At 36.7% G+C, this 18,320-nt stretch overlaps 1 protein-coding gene and 2 pseudogenes across 1 annotated transcript; 2 read left to right on the forward strand and 1 right to left on the reverse strand.

Annotated features, from left to right (window-relative positions):
- Window positions 1-234: 234 nt before the first annotated feature.
- Window positions 235-840, reverse strand: LOC130680234 (olfactory receptor 14I1-like). The gene has a single exon (XM_057490500.1). The coding sequence runs from the start codon at window positions 838-840 to the stop codon at window positions 235-237; it is 606 nt and encodes a 201-aa protein (XP_057346483.1).
- Window positions 841-10,162: 9,322 nt separating this feature from the next.
- Window positions 10,163-11,149, forward strand: LOC118935330 (olfactory receptor 14A16-like; annotated as a pseudogene).
- A 5,576-nt stretch (window positions 11,150-16,725) lies between these two features.
- On the forward strand, window positions 16,726-17,668 carry LOC130680376 (olfactory receptor 2T8-like; annotated as a pseudogene).
- The last annotated feature ends 652 nt before the right edge of the window (window positions 17,669-18,320 follow it).

The raw sequence follows: 18,320 nt of genomic DNA on the forward strand, positions 1-18,320 counted from the left end.
CATAAAATACCACTACATACTGCATAACAATTAGTGTTTAAAAACAGTGGCTACAAGAAATATTAACTCATTTTATTCAAACAGGTATTTTGTTCACATGATTTACTTCAAATTTATTAATACAACCATCTTTCTTTTATGAAATGACCACACTACTAATATGTAATTATAAATTTAAAATTAATATTATTATATATTTTTTCCAGCATTGAATAGAGCAACATTAATTTCTGGTTAAGAAATAAAATCTCTTCTATGGAACTGGAAAGCTTTCTTTAACATTCTATGCACAGCAGACTTAATCTCTCTGTTCCTCAGGCTAAAGATGATGGGGTTGACTAAGAGGAACACCATGGAGTAGAACATAGCTGTGAGGAGGGTTTGAATGCTTGGTGAGTTTAAAACAGGTCCTAAGGGAGCAAACAATCCTGTAATTATAAACAGAGTGAGTGTAGCTATCTGGGGGGAGCAGGTGGACAAAGCATTGTTCTGGGCGTCCACAGAATGCATGTGCAGCACAGTTGAAAAGATGTGAACATATGAGGCAAATAAGATGACAAAACCAAGTAATACAATGCAGGCACTGACAGCAAGGGCCACAAACTCAGAAAACTGCACAGCCTGGGATGGTATGATCATAATCTGAGGTACATCACAGAAAAACTGGTGAATCACATTGGACTCAGTGAAGGGATGACTGAACATGGTCCCTGTGTGGACAGCAGAATAGACCAGCCCACTGGCCCAGGAGCCACATGACGCCTGTGTGCAGAAACGGGGGCTCACAGTGGACCCATAGTGCAGAGGGTGACAGATGGCGACATAGCGGTCATAGGACATGACCACAAGGAAGAAGAACTCGGCAGATTCAAAGAAAATATATAGGAAAGTCTGGGCAGCACATGCTGTAAGAGAAGTCACTTTATGACCCATCAAAGAATTTGTGATGAATTTGGGAACAGTAACGGAGATGTATTCAAAATCTTTAAAGGAAAATTGCCCATAAAAAAGTACATGGGGAAGTGAAGATGTGGATCTATAACAATGATGGTAAATGTCACTAGATTTCCAGCCAGGGCACCCAGATAAGTCACTAAGAATATCAAACCTTGCAGGATTTGGAGCTCCCAGGAGCTTGAGACATCCATCAGGAGGAATTCTGTGAAGATGGTGAGGTTGTCCATATCTGCTAACATACTTCAGAAACCTGTAGTCAATTGCAAGGGATAAGATGATGCTAGAAACAAACTGATAAGAGAGCAATTATGTACTTATATGCTGTAAATCTGTGGTATAAATTGGTTTACTGAATTAAATATGCACAACTCATATACAAAGCTTTTACCTTGAAGAGTGCTTATTAGTTTATCAAATGAAATAATCAAGGTATCAGAAAAACAATAAAGCTAAATTATTAAATACTGTCTAACACCTTTAAAACATCTGTTTTGTCCAATGGGGTATAAAAATCAAAATAGAGTCCCAATAAGGAATGAGAGGAATGGTAAACACAGATATGCTGATAACTGAGACATGAGGTCTCTCTCCCACATATCAGCACTTCTCACAAAGACTTGCTCCAGTAAAGGCCAATACCATACTCTTCAATTTCCTTCATTAGGCACACCAGAGAGTCCTTTCTTGAAGGTGAAAGGACTTTTACTCTAATCCACATGAGATAACTTGCTTTGGGCTCTTCTGTTATACTAGGTGATCTCTTCTTGAAAGGCAATGTTTTATTTGTACCCCTGGGAAGCCCCAGGAGACTAGTAATTTCAACTTTCTGAAATGCAAAAGGCTCTTCAATACCATGTTTTCTGCAGATATTTTGGACAGTCCACTGAGATTAATTAAAATGGTAAAAGTCAATTTTTAGAGATGATATTTGAAACATGTTTCACAAAACTTGAGAAAGCACAAATCCTGAAATGGTTCATGGTTCAATAGTAGTTAATAAATAAGTAAATTTACAAAATATGTGTTAATAGAGTCAAATAAATACTATATGTCTTAACTTCTTTTATTAAGCAAAGCAAAACAGATTAAACAACAGCAGACTCAGGAACACTGAGAAGTGACTAGTGGTTACCATCGGGGAGCGATTGGTGTGGATGGATTGGGAGGGTGAGGGGGATAAAAGAGGACAAAAAATTCTCAATCATAATGTATGTTTATCAAAGGGATAGTAATACAACATGAAGAATATAGTCAATGGGTCTGTAACATCTTTCTATGTTTACAGATAGCAACCACATTAGTATCCAAAAGTCAAACAACAACAAATGTTGGTGAGGTTGTGGAGAAAGGGGAACCCTCCTACACTTCTGGTGGGAATGTAAATTAGTTCAACCATTGTGGAAAGCAATATGGAAGTTCCCCAAAATACTGAAAATAGACTTACCATTTGACCCAGGAATTCCACTTCCTGGAATTTACCCTAAGGATGCAGCACTCCAGTTTGAGAAAGACAGATACACCCCTATGTTTATCGCAGCACTATTTACAATAGCCAAGAAATGGAAGCAACCTAAGTGTCCATCAGTAGAGGAATGGATAAAGAAGAGGTGGTACATATACACAATGGAATATTATTCACCCATAAGAAGAAAACAAAACATACCATTTGCAACAACATGGATGGAGCTAGAGGGTATAATGCTCGGTGAAATAAGCCAAGCAGAGAAAGACAAATAGCAATGATTTCACTCATCTGTGGAGTATAAGAACAAAAGAAAAGCTGAAGGAACAAAGCAGCAGCAGAATCACAGAACCCAAGAATGGACTAACAGCTACCAAAGGGAAAGAGACGGGAGAATGGGAGGGTAGGGAGGGATAATGGTGGGGAAGAAGAAAGGGGGTATTATGATTAGCATGTATAATGTGGGGGGTGGGGGTAATGGGAGGGATGTGCAACACAGAGAAGACAAGTAGTGATTCTACAACATCTTACTATATTAATGGACAGTGACTGTAATGGGGTTTGTGGGGGGGACTTGCAGTAGAGGAGAGCCTAGTAAACATAATGTCATTCATGTAATTGTAGATTAATGATATCAAAATTTAAAAAAAATTAAAAATGCAAGCAACTCACTACTCCTGGAAGAAGCAGGGAGAAGGATCTAGAACTGGTGATGGACCATAAGGCAGGCATGTTCTTCCTTAGAGTGAGTGATAGAAGGGAGTTAAAGAGAAGGCAGCCCCCTCTTGTGTTGCAGGAAGGGTTGCCTGGACACATATATTAAATTGAGATGGATGTACTCCAGAAATCAACATCACCAGTGGAAAGAATTAGAAAGAAGTAGGATTGGGCAGAGGGTAAGTCAACAAAGCTTTTCCCTACCAGGTGTTAAAGGATGTCATGGAGAGGGTATAACTGCTATTGATGAGAAAGCTGAAACTGGGTAGTGGAAGACTTCTCTCTCTCCCTTCTCTTTAGATTGTGCCACCTTCCCACTGTAGGAGCTGATTCAAGAATACAGCCATGACAGATCATTGTTATTGGGATCACCAGGATCCTATAAATTCCTGAAGCCAAAAGACCTATGTGTTCACTTTTAAGATACTGGTGGGCAGGCACAGACATGTATTCATCTTGCAGCCACCCAAGAATAACAATGTATGTAAGTTCCTTTGCTTATCAAACCTGCAGCCTTCCTAAATGGAGTGGCCTGCCTCTTTCTTTAGTTTTTCCTTGCCCACCATTGAGTGGTGGTCAGTTTGAATCTAATCTGGAGAACTCCCAAGGTCATGAACCAACATCCATTTAGAGCTCAGAGCCAGTATTTTCTACCATGGTGACCTTTCACCCCAACATTGCTCATAGTGGGCTGTCATGGCAGGGCACGGACTGCTTTTGGCCAGGTAGGTCCTGAGATGGTGACTACATGAGCATGTCTGCTGTCCTCAGTTAGGCAGCAAGTGCTTCTTCCAGAGACATATCAACACCATTTGAGAGGACTTCAGGGTGGGATGTATTCTGCGTTTTAAGGAGATGATGATGTTTGAATGGACATGCAGGGTAAAGTTTTAAACTCTAAAAGATTTTGCTGATTAATAATTTCCAGATGGCATGGAAGATTTTTAACACTTCTGAAGGATTAGACATTGGGTACAAAAATGAGTTTGTACAGCCATGTGTTTATACATTTAGGGATTATAAGGCTCCATGTTGTGACCTACATCTAAAGGAAGGTTAACCAGGAGAAGCTGTGCATACAGGCAGGAGAGAGAGAGTACTCTTCCAACGACAGTCAGGTCTCACGGGTCCCCTTCCTGTATGACTCCCCAGATATGTGGAGAAGCATAATGTTCAAAGATCCCTGTCTTCTGAAGAGCAAAGGACACTTGGTTGTTTCTTTTGGATCCCTTCTTAACTGCATGTTCCACATTAGCGACTTGTCTTGGCTCCAATTACAAAAAGTATATAGAATCTGACATTATATGAACACTTTCCACTGGTATAAACATTTAAAACTGAAGATGAGGATATGAAGAAAAGGGAACATTTCTACACTGTTGGTGGGAATATGAATTGCTGCAATCAGTATGGAGGTTCTTTGAAAACTAAAGATAGAAATACCATATGACCCAGTAACTCCACTTCTATGAATTTACCTAAAGAAAGCAAGATCTCAGATTCAAAAACACACATGCACCCCTATGTTTATCACAGCACTATTGACAATAGCCAAGATATGGAAGCAACCTAAGTGTACATCAGTAGATGAATGGATAAGGAAGTTGTGGTACATATACTCAATGGGATACTATTCAGCCATGAGAAGAAAACAAATCCTACCATTTGCAACAACATGGAAGGAGTTAGAGGGTATTATGCTCAGTGAAATAAGCCAGGTGGAGAAAGACAAGTAACAAATGATCTCCCTCTTTTGTGGAGTATAACAACAAAGCGAAACTTAAGGAACAAAACAGCAGCAGACTCACAGACTCCAAGAAGGGGCTAGTGGTTACCAAAGGGGTGGGGAGGTGAGAGGGAGGGTAGGTGGAGAGGGAGAGAGAAGGTGATTGAGGGGTATTATGATTAGTACACGTGGGGTGTGGGGAGGTCACAGGGAAGACAGTGTAGCACAGAGAAGACAAGTAGTGATTCTGTGGCATATTACTATACTAACGGGCAGTGACTGCATTGGGGTATGGGGGAGTACTTTATAATATGGGTGAATGTAGTAACCGCAATGTTTTTCATGTGAAACCTTTATAAGAGTGTATATCAATGATAACTTAATAAAAGATGTGTTATTCACTAAAAAAAAAATCCCCCAATAAGCACATTGCACAGAATGTCAGGAGAGTGTATAGCAAACATATAAATAACTTAAGGGAATAAAAAATGGAATGATAACTTTCAGTCTAACAAGGGGTCTAATATCAAGTTATCTTCCCACCTAGTACTGATCATTACTCCTGGAGAAGTTGGCAGCCATCATCTCAAGCGAGTGATCAAAATTAGTATCAATAGCAGTGAAATTGTCATAGTGTGTCTCCTTTTGTCCTTGCATTATTTTTCCCTAGATTTATTTAGGTATTATTGAAACAAAACATAAGTAGACTTAAAGTGTATAATGTTATAATTAGACACAAATGCATTGAAAAATTGTTCCTAATGTAAGGTTAGTTAACACCTTTAAGTTCAAACATAATCATGATTTGTGTGTGTAGTGATAATATGACCTACTTTCTTAATAACCCCCAAGTATATACACAGTATTGTTAATTATAGTCATGATGCTGTACATTAGAAAAATGGCTTTTATTTGTCTTACAGCTGGGAATTTGTTCCATTTGACCAACTACTCCATATTTCTCCCTCATCCAAGACCCAGCAATCAACATTTGATGCTCTATTTCTATAAGTTCGGCTTCTTTAGACTGCTCATATGAATAAAAACATAGTGTTATTCTTTGTATATCTCACTTATGTCACTCAGCATAATGCCTCCAAGATCTATCCAAATTATTGAGAAAGGCAAAATTACCATTTATAGAACTTCATATTATTTCCTTACATATATATATATTATGTATATGAAGTCACAATTTTTCCATCATTCATTGAAGGACACTTAGGATTTCCACATCTAGATGTTTCCACATCTTTCTTGGTTATGGGTGTAGTACTGAAATGAATAAAATATTTGCATTTCTTTCAGGTATATAGGCAGAAGTGGGATTGGTGAATTGTATGGTAGTTTTATTTTTTGAGTGACGTCCACAGTGTCTTACACACTGGCTGTGCCAATTTACATTCCCATCAAGGGTTCCCTTTTCTCCATACATCCTTGCCAACACTTAGGGTCTCATTTTATTGGTAATAGCCCTCTAACAGATCATAAAGTAATACCTCATTTAATTTGGATTTTATTCCAGATATCTATTTTTAAACCACTTTTTGTTTATTTTATTTGCTTAGTTTTTGCTATTACATTGCATGTATGTGTTCTGGGTATTAATTCCTTGTCAGATAGAGAGTCTGCAAATATTTTTCCCCTTTCCATGAATTGCTTTTTCTTTTATTGTTTCTCTGCTCTGCAGAAGCTCTGTAGTTCAGGGTGGTCCTACTTCTTTATTTTTGCCTTGATGCTTATGCTTTTGGTGTCATATCCAAAAAACTTTGCCACAACCAATGTCAAGGCGGCTTGGGTCTGGTTTCTAGGAGTGTTATGGTATCAGATCTTACATGTAAGTCTTTAATCCACCTTGAGTTAGTTTTTGTGAGTGCTGTAAAATAGGGGACCATTGTGTTTTTATTCATGTAGTTATCCACTTTCCCCACACTGTTAATTGAAGAGGATTCCATTTTTCATTTCATCTTCTTGGCTCCCTTGATGAATATTACTTGAATATATATAAGTGTACTAATTTCTGGGTAGCCCATATGTTCCATTGATCTTTGTATGTATTTTTATACCAGTACTATACTATTTTGATTACTGCGGTTTTATAATAATGCTTGAAATGAGAGTGAGAGCTTCCATCTTTTTCCCTTTTCAAGGCTGCTTTTGCTAGTCAGAGTACTTTTTTATTTCATACTAATTTATGATAATTTCTATTTCTTTGAAAAATGGCATTATAATTTTGATAGGGTTTAATTGAAACTGTAAGATGGTTTGGTGTAGTATAGTGTATTAACAATAGTAATTCTTAGAATCTGTGGACATATTTCCTTTCCATGTATTTGCATCCAGTCCTCCTCCCGGTCTACTTTCTCTACAGTCTACACTTACCAGAGAGTGATCAAGGTAAGTAAAACATGACCTGCTTCTCTCCTACTCAGAACCACTTGTGTCTTTCCTCTCACAGTAAAAATTTAACAGCTTCACATGAAGTGCAGTATTCCTGATCATGAAATCTTTTTGTTCACTCATATTCTAGTCTCCTGCTCCCCTGCTCCCCTGCTCCCCTGGAGATCGCCAAGCTCACATGTCACACCTCCGCTTGTGCTCTTAACTGACCTGCTGTTAGTGGCCCTCCCTTTGGGACTGCACTGTATTCTTTTTTCTTCCAAAGCCTCCATCTGTGGGCGAGAGACAGTGCATTCACGCTCACCTTTGGACTTTGACTCACTGCATTGCTTTTAATGCTGTATTGCTATCTACTGAGTCTGACCCATATTAGGCACTCAATAAATGACTAAAACATTGGATGCTAGATTAACTGGAGTCCTGTCACAGATATGTACACCACTAACAAAGTTAAGTTATGGCACACTGATAGCACTAATAATTGAGTGAGATTTTGTATAGACTGATACTGACTGAGCAGGTTAATGGAGAAAACAATAACACTATATTCCCTTTGGAATAAAACAGCTTGATAAATTACAACTCTTGGACTATGGTTAAACACACAAGAGATCAGCAGGAGAGGTAAAATGGTCAAGCTCTTCAGGTCTCCTGTTTTTTTGACTGAGTTATTGATGATGCCAGAGTTGAGAATCATATGACTTTTCAGAGGAATCAAAAAAGCTAATCATCTCTGCTCAATTGAGTTGTGTATCCTTCTGTCCTTGTGATGGCAGTAAATTTCCCTAGAAAAAAAGCTTATGTAGACAACTGGAAATTTAATGTACCAGGATTTGGAGGTATACTATTAAAATTTTTTTGTGGAAAAATCATCTTAAATTTAAAGTATTCTAGATTTAAATTTTCATTTTATATTTGAGAAAAAGTAACAGTAGTTAAAATACTCATTTTATAAGAATGAACACTAAGAAAATATCTAGAGGTATCAATTTATACTGTGGTACAGAAATCGTTCAATTAACAACATCAACTTTTTTGAGGTGAGTTTCAGTGGGAGAAAATACTATTTTTCTTAATTTTAAACTATTCCACTGATTATGATTTTTAGTGGTTTAATTATAGTATTACATTCATATCTGTTAGTGCTGAATTAAGCATTTAGAATACTAAGATGAAAGTGTATAAAATGTTAAATGAAATAACAATTAATGAGAAGTAGGCAGTAAATAATGAAGAGCCTCAGGATTAAATTAAAAATAAAATAATGTTGAGTCTTCAAAAAAGTTGTGCTACATTTTTCAACCCCTAAAATATTAATGGCATATATGAGTCAGATTGTATTTTCAAGGACTCTATGAAGCATTATTTTTAATCATTTAATATATCACAGTAGAAGTGATGGACAGATATAGAAATCTATTTATCATGATGAACACCTTGGTTTTTCTTAGTCTATCACTGAAAGGCTGCCATGGATCTTGTAAAATGAAGAATTCATAATCTTTTAACAGGGACATCAGGACATGTATATCAAATCTAATTTTATCATTGTGAGCATGTATTTTAAGTCACCCCCAAATTTTTGCAGCTTTGACAGGAATATGTTCTAAACTTTATTTTGTTTTCATTAAAATATGTGGAATTATTTCCACTAATATATTTAAATTGCTTTATATTATTACTTTCCCAAACCTAACAACCAATATTTACTGAAGATGTTCACGTTGTCCAGCACCATGGAGAAAAGTGGAACATAATATTTTAGAGAATTAGAATAAGAAGAGTGTGTGTGATAGAATATTGTATAGTAAAGGCTTAATATTTTACCACATTTGAATGAAGGTTGATGAACAAAATCTGTACAAACAGAAGGTATCAATGTGTTATTGCAAAAAGAGGAAAACTACACTTGACCGAACAAGACTGAATTTAGCTCCTGCTATAAATGGTCCCTTCTCCCCCACCACGTATTTGCATTCATCTTATGATAGGAATAGAAGGAGTCAGGAAAATAGATGGTGAATAGATGAACATGGAAAATATCATACTTACAAGTTCATAATTGTGGGACTGGAAGTTCTGACATGATGAAAAAGAAAAAAGATTATGGAGAAACGTTTTTAACTTATTAGATATGGGGAAAATTCAGATAAAATGGGAAATAATAAGAGGAAGTGATAAATTGATGAATATGAGGCCGACAGTCTTAGGTCATACCCTGAAGGATTTGATACCTAAGGTAATCAGGATATGTGTCACATAGAACCATAATGCATATATGCATAAAACCACCTACTTTTATGATAAATAATTTGAGTATTATGAATGAGAAAAACGCAGTTAGATCTATCTATATATCAAAATGTTAAATGTAAGAACATCTCCAGATTGAGTATTTTGTAGAGAGAATGTAGGTTAAATAGCTTACAGGATTGAGGAAGGCCTGTAATTCAGTTTTTTAAAGAATTGTTTACTGTTCAATTTCTTGGAAGATGTGCTGAAACAAATGTTAGTCATGGGATAGGATGTAAAGACATTAAGATTAGGGCACAATTTTTAGTAGTTATCAGTTTGTTTCTCAGGATTCATTTATAGATATGGGGAGGGTGCTTTTCATCAGGACACTCACGTTAAGGTCGGTTCAAATTTTCAGTCCTTCAGCATCTTTCATAGAACATATTTGGGTAATAAAAATGGCACGTGCATGTGCACTGAGTATAAAGTGATTCAGTAAAGCAGTGTTATTCAGGTACTGTTAGTGATCAATCAACAGGATAGGAGAAACTTTTTTATTAAATAGATTGTGTGATGACTATATGAATATACAACTATATTGTAAGTTGAATATGGAAGGACTTGAAAATGACGTTTCATTTCTCTTCTTATATTAATACAGATTCATGTCTCCAAGGACAACAAATCTCACAGCTGTGACAGAATTTATCCTCACTCGATTTTCTAACAATGAAAATATGTACATTTTGCACACAGTGCTCTTCATCTTGATATACTTCTTTGCACTAATGGAAAACGTCCTCATTATCATGATCATGACTTTGGACAAGCGTCTCTGCACCCCCATGTACTTCTTCCTGAAGAATTTGTCCTTCTTGGATCTCTGCCTAGTTACATTCACAATTCCCAAATCCATTGCCAACTCCTTGACTCACAGTAACTACATCTCATTTCCTGGCTGTGTAGCCCAGGTCTTTCTGCTTGTGTTTTAAGCAACTGCAGAGCTGAATCTCCTCACCGTGATGTGCTTTGACTGCTATGCTGCCATATGCCACCCCCTGCACTAAGAGGTCATCATGAATGTGAATATGCGTTTTCAGTTGACACCTGTGTCCTGGCTGGGTGGGGGTCTGATCGCCATAATGCACACAGTCAGTACCTTCTCTTTATCCTACTGTGGTTCTAATGTCGTCCATCATTTTTTTTGTGATATCCCACAGTTATTGGCTATTTCTTGCTAAGAAAACATAATAAGAGAGATTGTACCTAACTTCATTAGTGTGGTATTGGTTATCTGCTGTTTTATTTTCATCATTGTTTCCTATGTCTACATCTTCTCCACTGTCAAGAAAATGCCATCAACAGAAGGTCAGTCAAAAGCCTTCTCCACTTGCCTTCCACATCTGATTGTGATTGTGTTATTTTTCTCCACTGGTTTCTCTGCTTATCTAAGACCGTTTTCACAGGCCCCTTCCATTTTTGACCTTGTCATTTCTATGTTCTACACCGTGGCTCCCCCAATCTTTAATTCCATGATATATTGTCTAAGAAATAATGCCATAAAAAAGTCTCTGGGAATGTTGCTGAAGGGACAATTCATCCCAATCTTTAGGTATTCCATCTTTTATTTCAATAACAATTATCATCAATAATTTTATGTCCATTATTTTGTAATATTTTTACTTAAAATCCTTTGAAGTCTCTTTTTAGAAGATTTTTAGGTTTGTAACAAAATTGATTGTGATGTATAGAGATTTTCAACATAACCCTTATACCCACCCACAAATACATAGCCTCCCACAAGAGCAATATACTAACTAGAGTCGTGCCTCATTTAAACCAAGAATGTAACGTTGACATTTCATAATTACTCAACATCCATAGTTTACTTTAGGGTTTCTATCTTAGTGTTTTGCATTCTGTGAGTTGTTTAAATGTAGAATGACATTTACTCATGAGTATAACATCACACAGAGCATTTTACTACCCCCAGAATCTTCTGTGCTTTGCCTACTTTTCTCCCTTACTTCTGTCAGCTTCTGGCACCCACTGAATTCTTCCATTCTCCATAGTTTTGGCCTTTGTAGAATGTGATATAGTTGGAATCATGCAATAAAGAACATTTTGAAATCAGCTTATTTTACTTAGTAATGGGCATTTAAGTATCTCCATGTCTTTTTATAGATAGACAGCTCGTTTCCTTTTATTTATGAATAATATCCCATTGTCTGCATGCACCACATCCATTTACCTTTCCACCTGCTAAATGCCACCTTGGTTCATTTCAAATTTTAGCAATTAAGAACAAAGCTGCTATAGATATTCTTTTGCATTTTCATTTGTGTACAAAAGTTTTCTACTCCTTTTGGTAAATACCAACCTACATGTTTGCTGGACCACATGATAAAAGTATATATGGTTTGCAAAAAACCCACCAAAACTGGCTTCCAAGTGGCTGTACCATTTTGAATTCCTGTAACTAATATGTATGACTTCCTGGTGCTGCACCTTCTCAGCAGCATTTCTACTAATGTCGGGAACTGGCCATTCAAATTGTGTGCAGTGGTTTCTCATTGTTTAATTTTTATTTTCATGATGACATATGATATGGAGCATCTTTTCAAATGTGTATTTGACATCTGTCTGTCTTCGTCAGTGAAGTGCCCAATTTTCAGTGGGATTGTTTGTTTTCTTATTGTTGAATTTTATTTGTTCTTTGCATGTTTTGAATAAGGGTCTTTTATCTTATATGTCTTCCACAAATTATTTCTCCCAGCCTATTGCTTGTCTTCTCTTTCTCTTGATATTTTCTTTCTCAGGAGTTTTAAATATTTTAATGTTACTGTAGTCCAGGTTACCAACATTTGCTTTCATGAATCCTGCCTTTGATGTTGTATCTAAAAAGGCCTCATATAACTAAGGTTATCTAAGCTTTCTCTTAGGCTATCTAGCAGGGTTTTATACTACAATGCTTTGCATTCAGGTATAAGATCCATTTTGAGTTAAATTTTGTAAAGTGTGTACAGTCTATATAAGGTCTGTTTTTTTATGCCAAGTTTTTCCAGCAACATTATTAGTTGAAAAAACAATCTGCACTTTGTCAAAGATGTGTTGATTATATTTACAGAGGTCTATTTCTGAGCTTTCTATTATATTGCATTCACCTATTTCATGCTTTTTGGTCATTACCACACTATCTTTAGCTTCCCAAGTCCTGACATTGGTCAGTATCAGTCCTCTAACTCTGTTTTTGTCCTTGATTTTAATGATGTGACTGGTTTTGCTTTTTAAACTATTTTTTTATTGTGGGATGATTGACAAATATAATTGTATTTATGTATATATTTATTGAGTCATTATGTTGTACCTCTGAAACAAATATGATATTGTAAATCCTAATAAATAAAAACTCATTATACAGTATGAAAATTATATATATATTTATATATAAGTGTATATATAGTTGAATCATTACCAAGATGAGCATAGTTAATGCATTATCAGCTCACATAGTTCACAGAATTAACTCATTGCATGTTAGTGATAATTTATAAGATATATTTTAAGCAACTGTTAAATATAGAATACCATATTATTAAGTATAGTCACCAAGCTCTACATAAGATCCTCTGAACTTTTCCTTGTAACTAAAAAGTTTTACCTTTTGACATTCATCGCCCCGTTTTCCCCACTGAAGCCTGAGGCAGTTACCATTGTATTCTCTGTAAATATGAAGTTGTTTGCTTGTTTTTAAAATTCCACATGTAAGTGAGGCCATACAGTATTTGTCTTTCTGTCTGGCTGACCTCACTTAGAATAATGGCTTCCGGATTCCCCCATTTGGTCACCAATGGCAAGACTTTCCTCTTCTTTATCTATGAATGATATACCATGGGTGTATGTATAATTTTATTTGAGCATTTATCCATCAAAGATATTTTAGGTTGTTTCTATAGCTCGGCTTTTGTCAATAATGCGGTGATGAACATGGGTGTGCAGATCCTCTTTGATATACTGATTTCCGTTCTTTCAGGTACATCCCAGTAGTTGTATCACTGGATCAAATGGTGTTTATGTTTCAAGTTTTTGAGTCATCACTGTACTATATTCCATACATAGACTGTTCCATTTCACATTTACATCAACAGCGTCTGAGAGATACCTTTTGCCATATCTTGTAGATATTTGTTTTCTGTCTGACAACAGCCATGCTGAGATATGTGAGGTGATACCTGGTTGTGGTTTTGACTTCTAGTTCTCTGTCCATTAGTGATGTTGAGGCACCTTTTCAATACCTGTTGGCTTTTTGCATATCCACTTTGGAAAAATTATACTCAGGTCCTATCTGTCTTCATTTTCTAATTACATTATTTTCTCTTGTGATACTCAGCTGTGTATGTTTCCTTAAAATATTTTGGATATTAAGCCCTTATAATATATGTGGTTGGCAAATATTTCATCCCTTTCCATAGACTGACTTTTGACCCACAGAAAATCCATAGTTCTGGTGTTTACTACATATAGATTCACAGATAAAATCCTCTATTTGTCTATCCTACAATCTGAAGAACTGAAATGTGTACAAGCTGACACAGTCATCAGGTAAAAGCTATAGTAATAAGCTGTCAATTCAGTCCAGTGAATGATTTGAATGCTACTATTTTAGTTTTTAGAGCATAGGTTGGTTAATCATCTCAGCATCCTAAAGAAAAAGAGTTTAGTTTTAATGTTAGGATGACAAGGACCAGAAAAATGTAGAAGGAAAATTATAGACACTATTCTAAATTTTCTGTGATAACTGTTAATAGGAAGTGTGTATCTTTATGCCTTCTATAAGCATTGCCAAAGAGATGATTCTGAGACTGAACACAAAGATCTAGAAGTTTTAGAAATATTCTAAGCAAAAGTCTGGGAACAGAGGGAAAAAAAGTTTTCTGAAGTCATAGTGAAAAAAGAAAGATAAATACCTATGTTTTAGAGTAGGAAATCTTCCTGTTCCTGCACTAGTCGATGTTGAACTTCCATTCTTCCACTTAGTGCCACTATTCTTTACTTGCAATATGAGCTAATTCTTCATTTTTATTTCCTACCACACTTTTTATGCATTGGCAATTTAGTTAGGAATTATCTCTTAATATCTTATTTGTGTAGGTTTACAGATGCTTAAGTCAGTGGAAAACTGACTCATTCACATAGTGTGAAAGCAGAGTGAGGAATATTAATGCAGCATCAATCAACCCAAATGTCCATAGATGGATGGAATTAATAAGGGAAACATTATACATATAAATATATTATTCATCTGAGGAAGGAATGAAATTCTGACACATTTGCAGCGTGGATGAGTGTTGAGGATGTTATGTTAAATGAAATAAGACAGTCACAAAAGGGCAAATTTTGTATAATTCCACTTATCTGATGATCCCATAAGAGTCAAATTTAAAGTGATAGAATAGTAGTAAGATGCCTTCAAGTTCGTGGGGGCAGGAGGGTTAGAGGGTCACTGTTTAATGGGCACGTATTTTTAGTTTGAGAATATGCATACAGTCCTGGCAATGGATATTGGTGACAGTTGCAGAAAAAATGCAAATGTGCATGTCTCTGTACTACAGAATACTTAAAAATGGGGACAACAATAGCAAAAATTATTTTAATAAAATGACTCAACACCCTACAATGACTAAACTACAGATTTTTTAACACTTACTTGCCTTATCTTTTATCGTTGTTTTTAAAAAACTAAACAGTAAGTGGCATTCAGACTCCCCACCTCTTAAAAATGTTCTTTCACTTTCTCAAGTGTTCTCTTAATTCACACACTCACACACACACACACACACACACGCATACACAAAGGCACCATTTACTTTTTATGCATTGATTTTTAAACAAGTTTAAGGTTTTGTCAACATTCAACAAGGAGAGATCAGAAAATGGAAAATAAGAAGTCTTCCAATCAAAGAAATGAGCCAGGAGGATTAGTTACTAGGTGTTCAGAGTGCAAGTTACAAATATAGGGCTTTACAGATAGAAGTTTTGGAAAATGCAAAGAGGAAGTGGGCTATGTGACATCTAACTTTGAGTCAACCAACTAAAACCCTCAAGCAGAATGCTGCCCGTGCAACCATGATGCTCCCGCAGTGGGGCTGGGGACTGAGTGAGGCTTGGCACCGCCTTTGTCTGTCTTCATTGGCCTTCCAGTATGGGAGGGCTGTGTGCAGTGGGGGGAAGGAATGACCATGCAAGACGGGTTCTCCTGCCGCTATGTCACTTCATTGAATTACATCAGATCCTTGAGACTGAATTACCATCCCCAACTCTGGTCATATTTATTCAAAAAGAATGAATAGTTCCTGTACCAGCAGATAAGAAATGAAATTGCCTTTAAATATGTATGTTCTCTTGGCACTGAGGAGGAAAGTAATTTATCTCGGTTTTGGGTGAGAAACTAGTGAGTTTTATTTTTTCTTCTTTATCAGAAGATACTGTATTTCTGTGAATTTGAGGGGAAACAGTGTCATTACATGAGTGCCTTTATATAGTAAACAACAGCGCACTAAGCAGTATAGTATTGGTTTGGGGGAAAGCATTCAAAGAAGGTCATTCTTGTTTTCAGTGTATAACGTGATACATTCAAGCTAAAGGCACTGCCAATTCCAAGTAGTTATGTTTCCATCTGCAGCCTCAGGCCTGTCAGTTCCTAGACCAGGGGATATAAGCTACCTTGTTTGGAAAGGAAAGAATGCCCCCTAAGATTACTCAACATCAGGAAAAATTATCTGATTTTGGTAAGTTTTGAAATGTTACATAGGTATAATTCCATTATTAAGTACTTAGCTTTTACACAGTTAAATCCATCGATTTAATTCTGCTTCCAAGAATATTACTGTGTTTGATACAAGGCTAGAACAAGCATGTTATAAATTATGTAATTAATATCTTGTCCATTTGCGCTGCAATCATAGAGCATAAAGATACACTTACAAAGCAAATTAGATTTATGAAGAATTCTCATTCATTGTGTCAATTAAACAAACTACACTGAGAAGAACTTAAAATTCAAACCTTGAAAACAAGAAAATACTGAAATTAATTTTATGCCCTAGTTAAAAGATTTTTCAAATGGCAGATCAAGTATTTGAAATAAGTTTTGTTATTTTCAGTTATTTTCATGAAAAATATAATTGAAGTGGAGCACTGTAACTGATGAAAATTCATCTATTTCTCCGTTTTCAGTGTCAATCCTGTTGAAATAATGGAAAATGGGAACACCCCCTCAGAGTACATTCTCCTAGGACTCTTTAACCACTCAGGAGCCCACCCGTTTCTCTTTGTGATGGCTCCGACAATTGCCTTCCCCTCCCTCATGGGCAATGCCTTCATGATCCTGCTGATTCACCGGGACCCCCAGCTGCACATGCCCATGTACCTCCTGCTGAGCCAGCTCTCCCTCACGGACCGGGTGCTGGTCTGCACTACTGTGCCCAAGATGACTGCTCACTATGTGACAGGGAGAAAGTCCATCTCCCCCACTGGCTGTGGGGTGCAGATCTTCTTCCTCACATTTGGGAGGAGGTGGGTGCTTCCTCTTGGTGGCCATGTCCTATGACTGCTATATGGCACCTTTGCCACCTCCTGAGATACCGATCCTCACGAACTGAAGACTATGCCTGCTAATGACCTGGGTGTCCTGGTTCCTGGGAGCAGCTGATGGGCTCATGCAGGCTGCTGCCACCCTGGACTTCCTGTTTTGCAGTGCTCATGAGATTGAATATTTCTTCGGTGACGTGCTCACTCTGGTGGGTTTGGCTTGTGCTGACGTGTACACCTGCTGTGTGTTAATGCTCCTGGTCCCACCTTCCCTCATCCTGATTTCCTATGGTCTCACCCTGGCTGCTCTTCTCCGGATGCGTTCTACAGAAGCCCACAAAAAGACTTTTGCCACCTGCTTCTCACATTTGGCTGTGGTGGGACAGTTTTATGGAGCAGGCATTTTAACTTACATGAGATTCAAATCCTGTAGGTCAGCTAACCATGACAAGGTTGTGTCAGCATTTTATACTATCTTAACCCCTGTGCTGTACCCCTTCATATACAGTCTGAGGAACAATGAGGTCAAGGGAGCCCTGACAACGTTTATGGGCCAGTGTCCTGCCTTAAATAATGACTGAGGGTAAGATTCCCAGAGAGAAGTTATATATGCATTATATCTATAATGGTTATTTCTTTTTCTCTTTGAAATACAGATAGACCTCCATACATTGGGATTGTCTGTTACATTGTCATCAAGAATGAATTGTGAAAAAGAAATAAAGAATAAATTGTGGATGTTAAAGTGTTTTGATCACAAATCCTTATTACAGTGTTTCCACCCCACACCTCATAAATTTATTCAATGAATTAACTTGGCTACTTTTGCCTACCTGGCTGTCTTATGTTCTTACTGACTGGTTCTACTGGAGCTATGTATTTGATATATGTTTAAATTATTGCCAAAATTTTGTTTATAAAAGAAATTCAGCAAGGCATGTGTTACCACAAATTAGGTATTTTATTGTGCCACCATCTTTATATCAGTGAGTATCAAACTAATGTTCCTTTCTACCTATAATAACTTCCTCTCTGATATACTTCATTCTTTATGAAATACTATAAACAAAGAAATCATATTATTATACATATAACAACTATTATATGGAGTTTACCTTGGGACTTCCTGAACTGCAAATAAATTTGAAATTTATGGCAGGGTGTAACTTCCATCCATGGAAGAGAAAGCATGGACTAGAATTATCTTCTTCCTACTATTTACATGAAACATAT

This window comes from Manis pentadactyla, chromosome 13 (genome assembly GCF_030020395.1).
Source record: "Manis pentadactyla isolate mManPen7 chromosome 13, mManPen7.hap1, whole genome shotgun sequence".
Lineage (NCBI taxonomy): Eukaryota > Metazoa > Chordata > Mammalia > Pholidota > Manidae > Manis > Manis pentadactyla.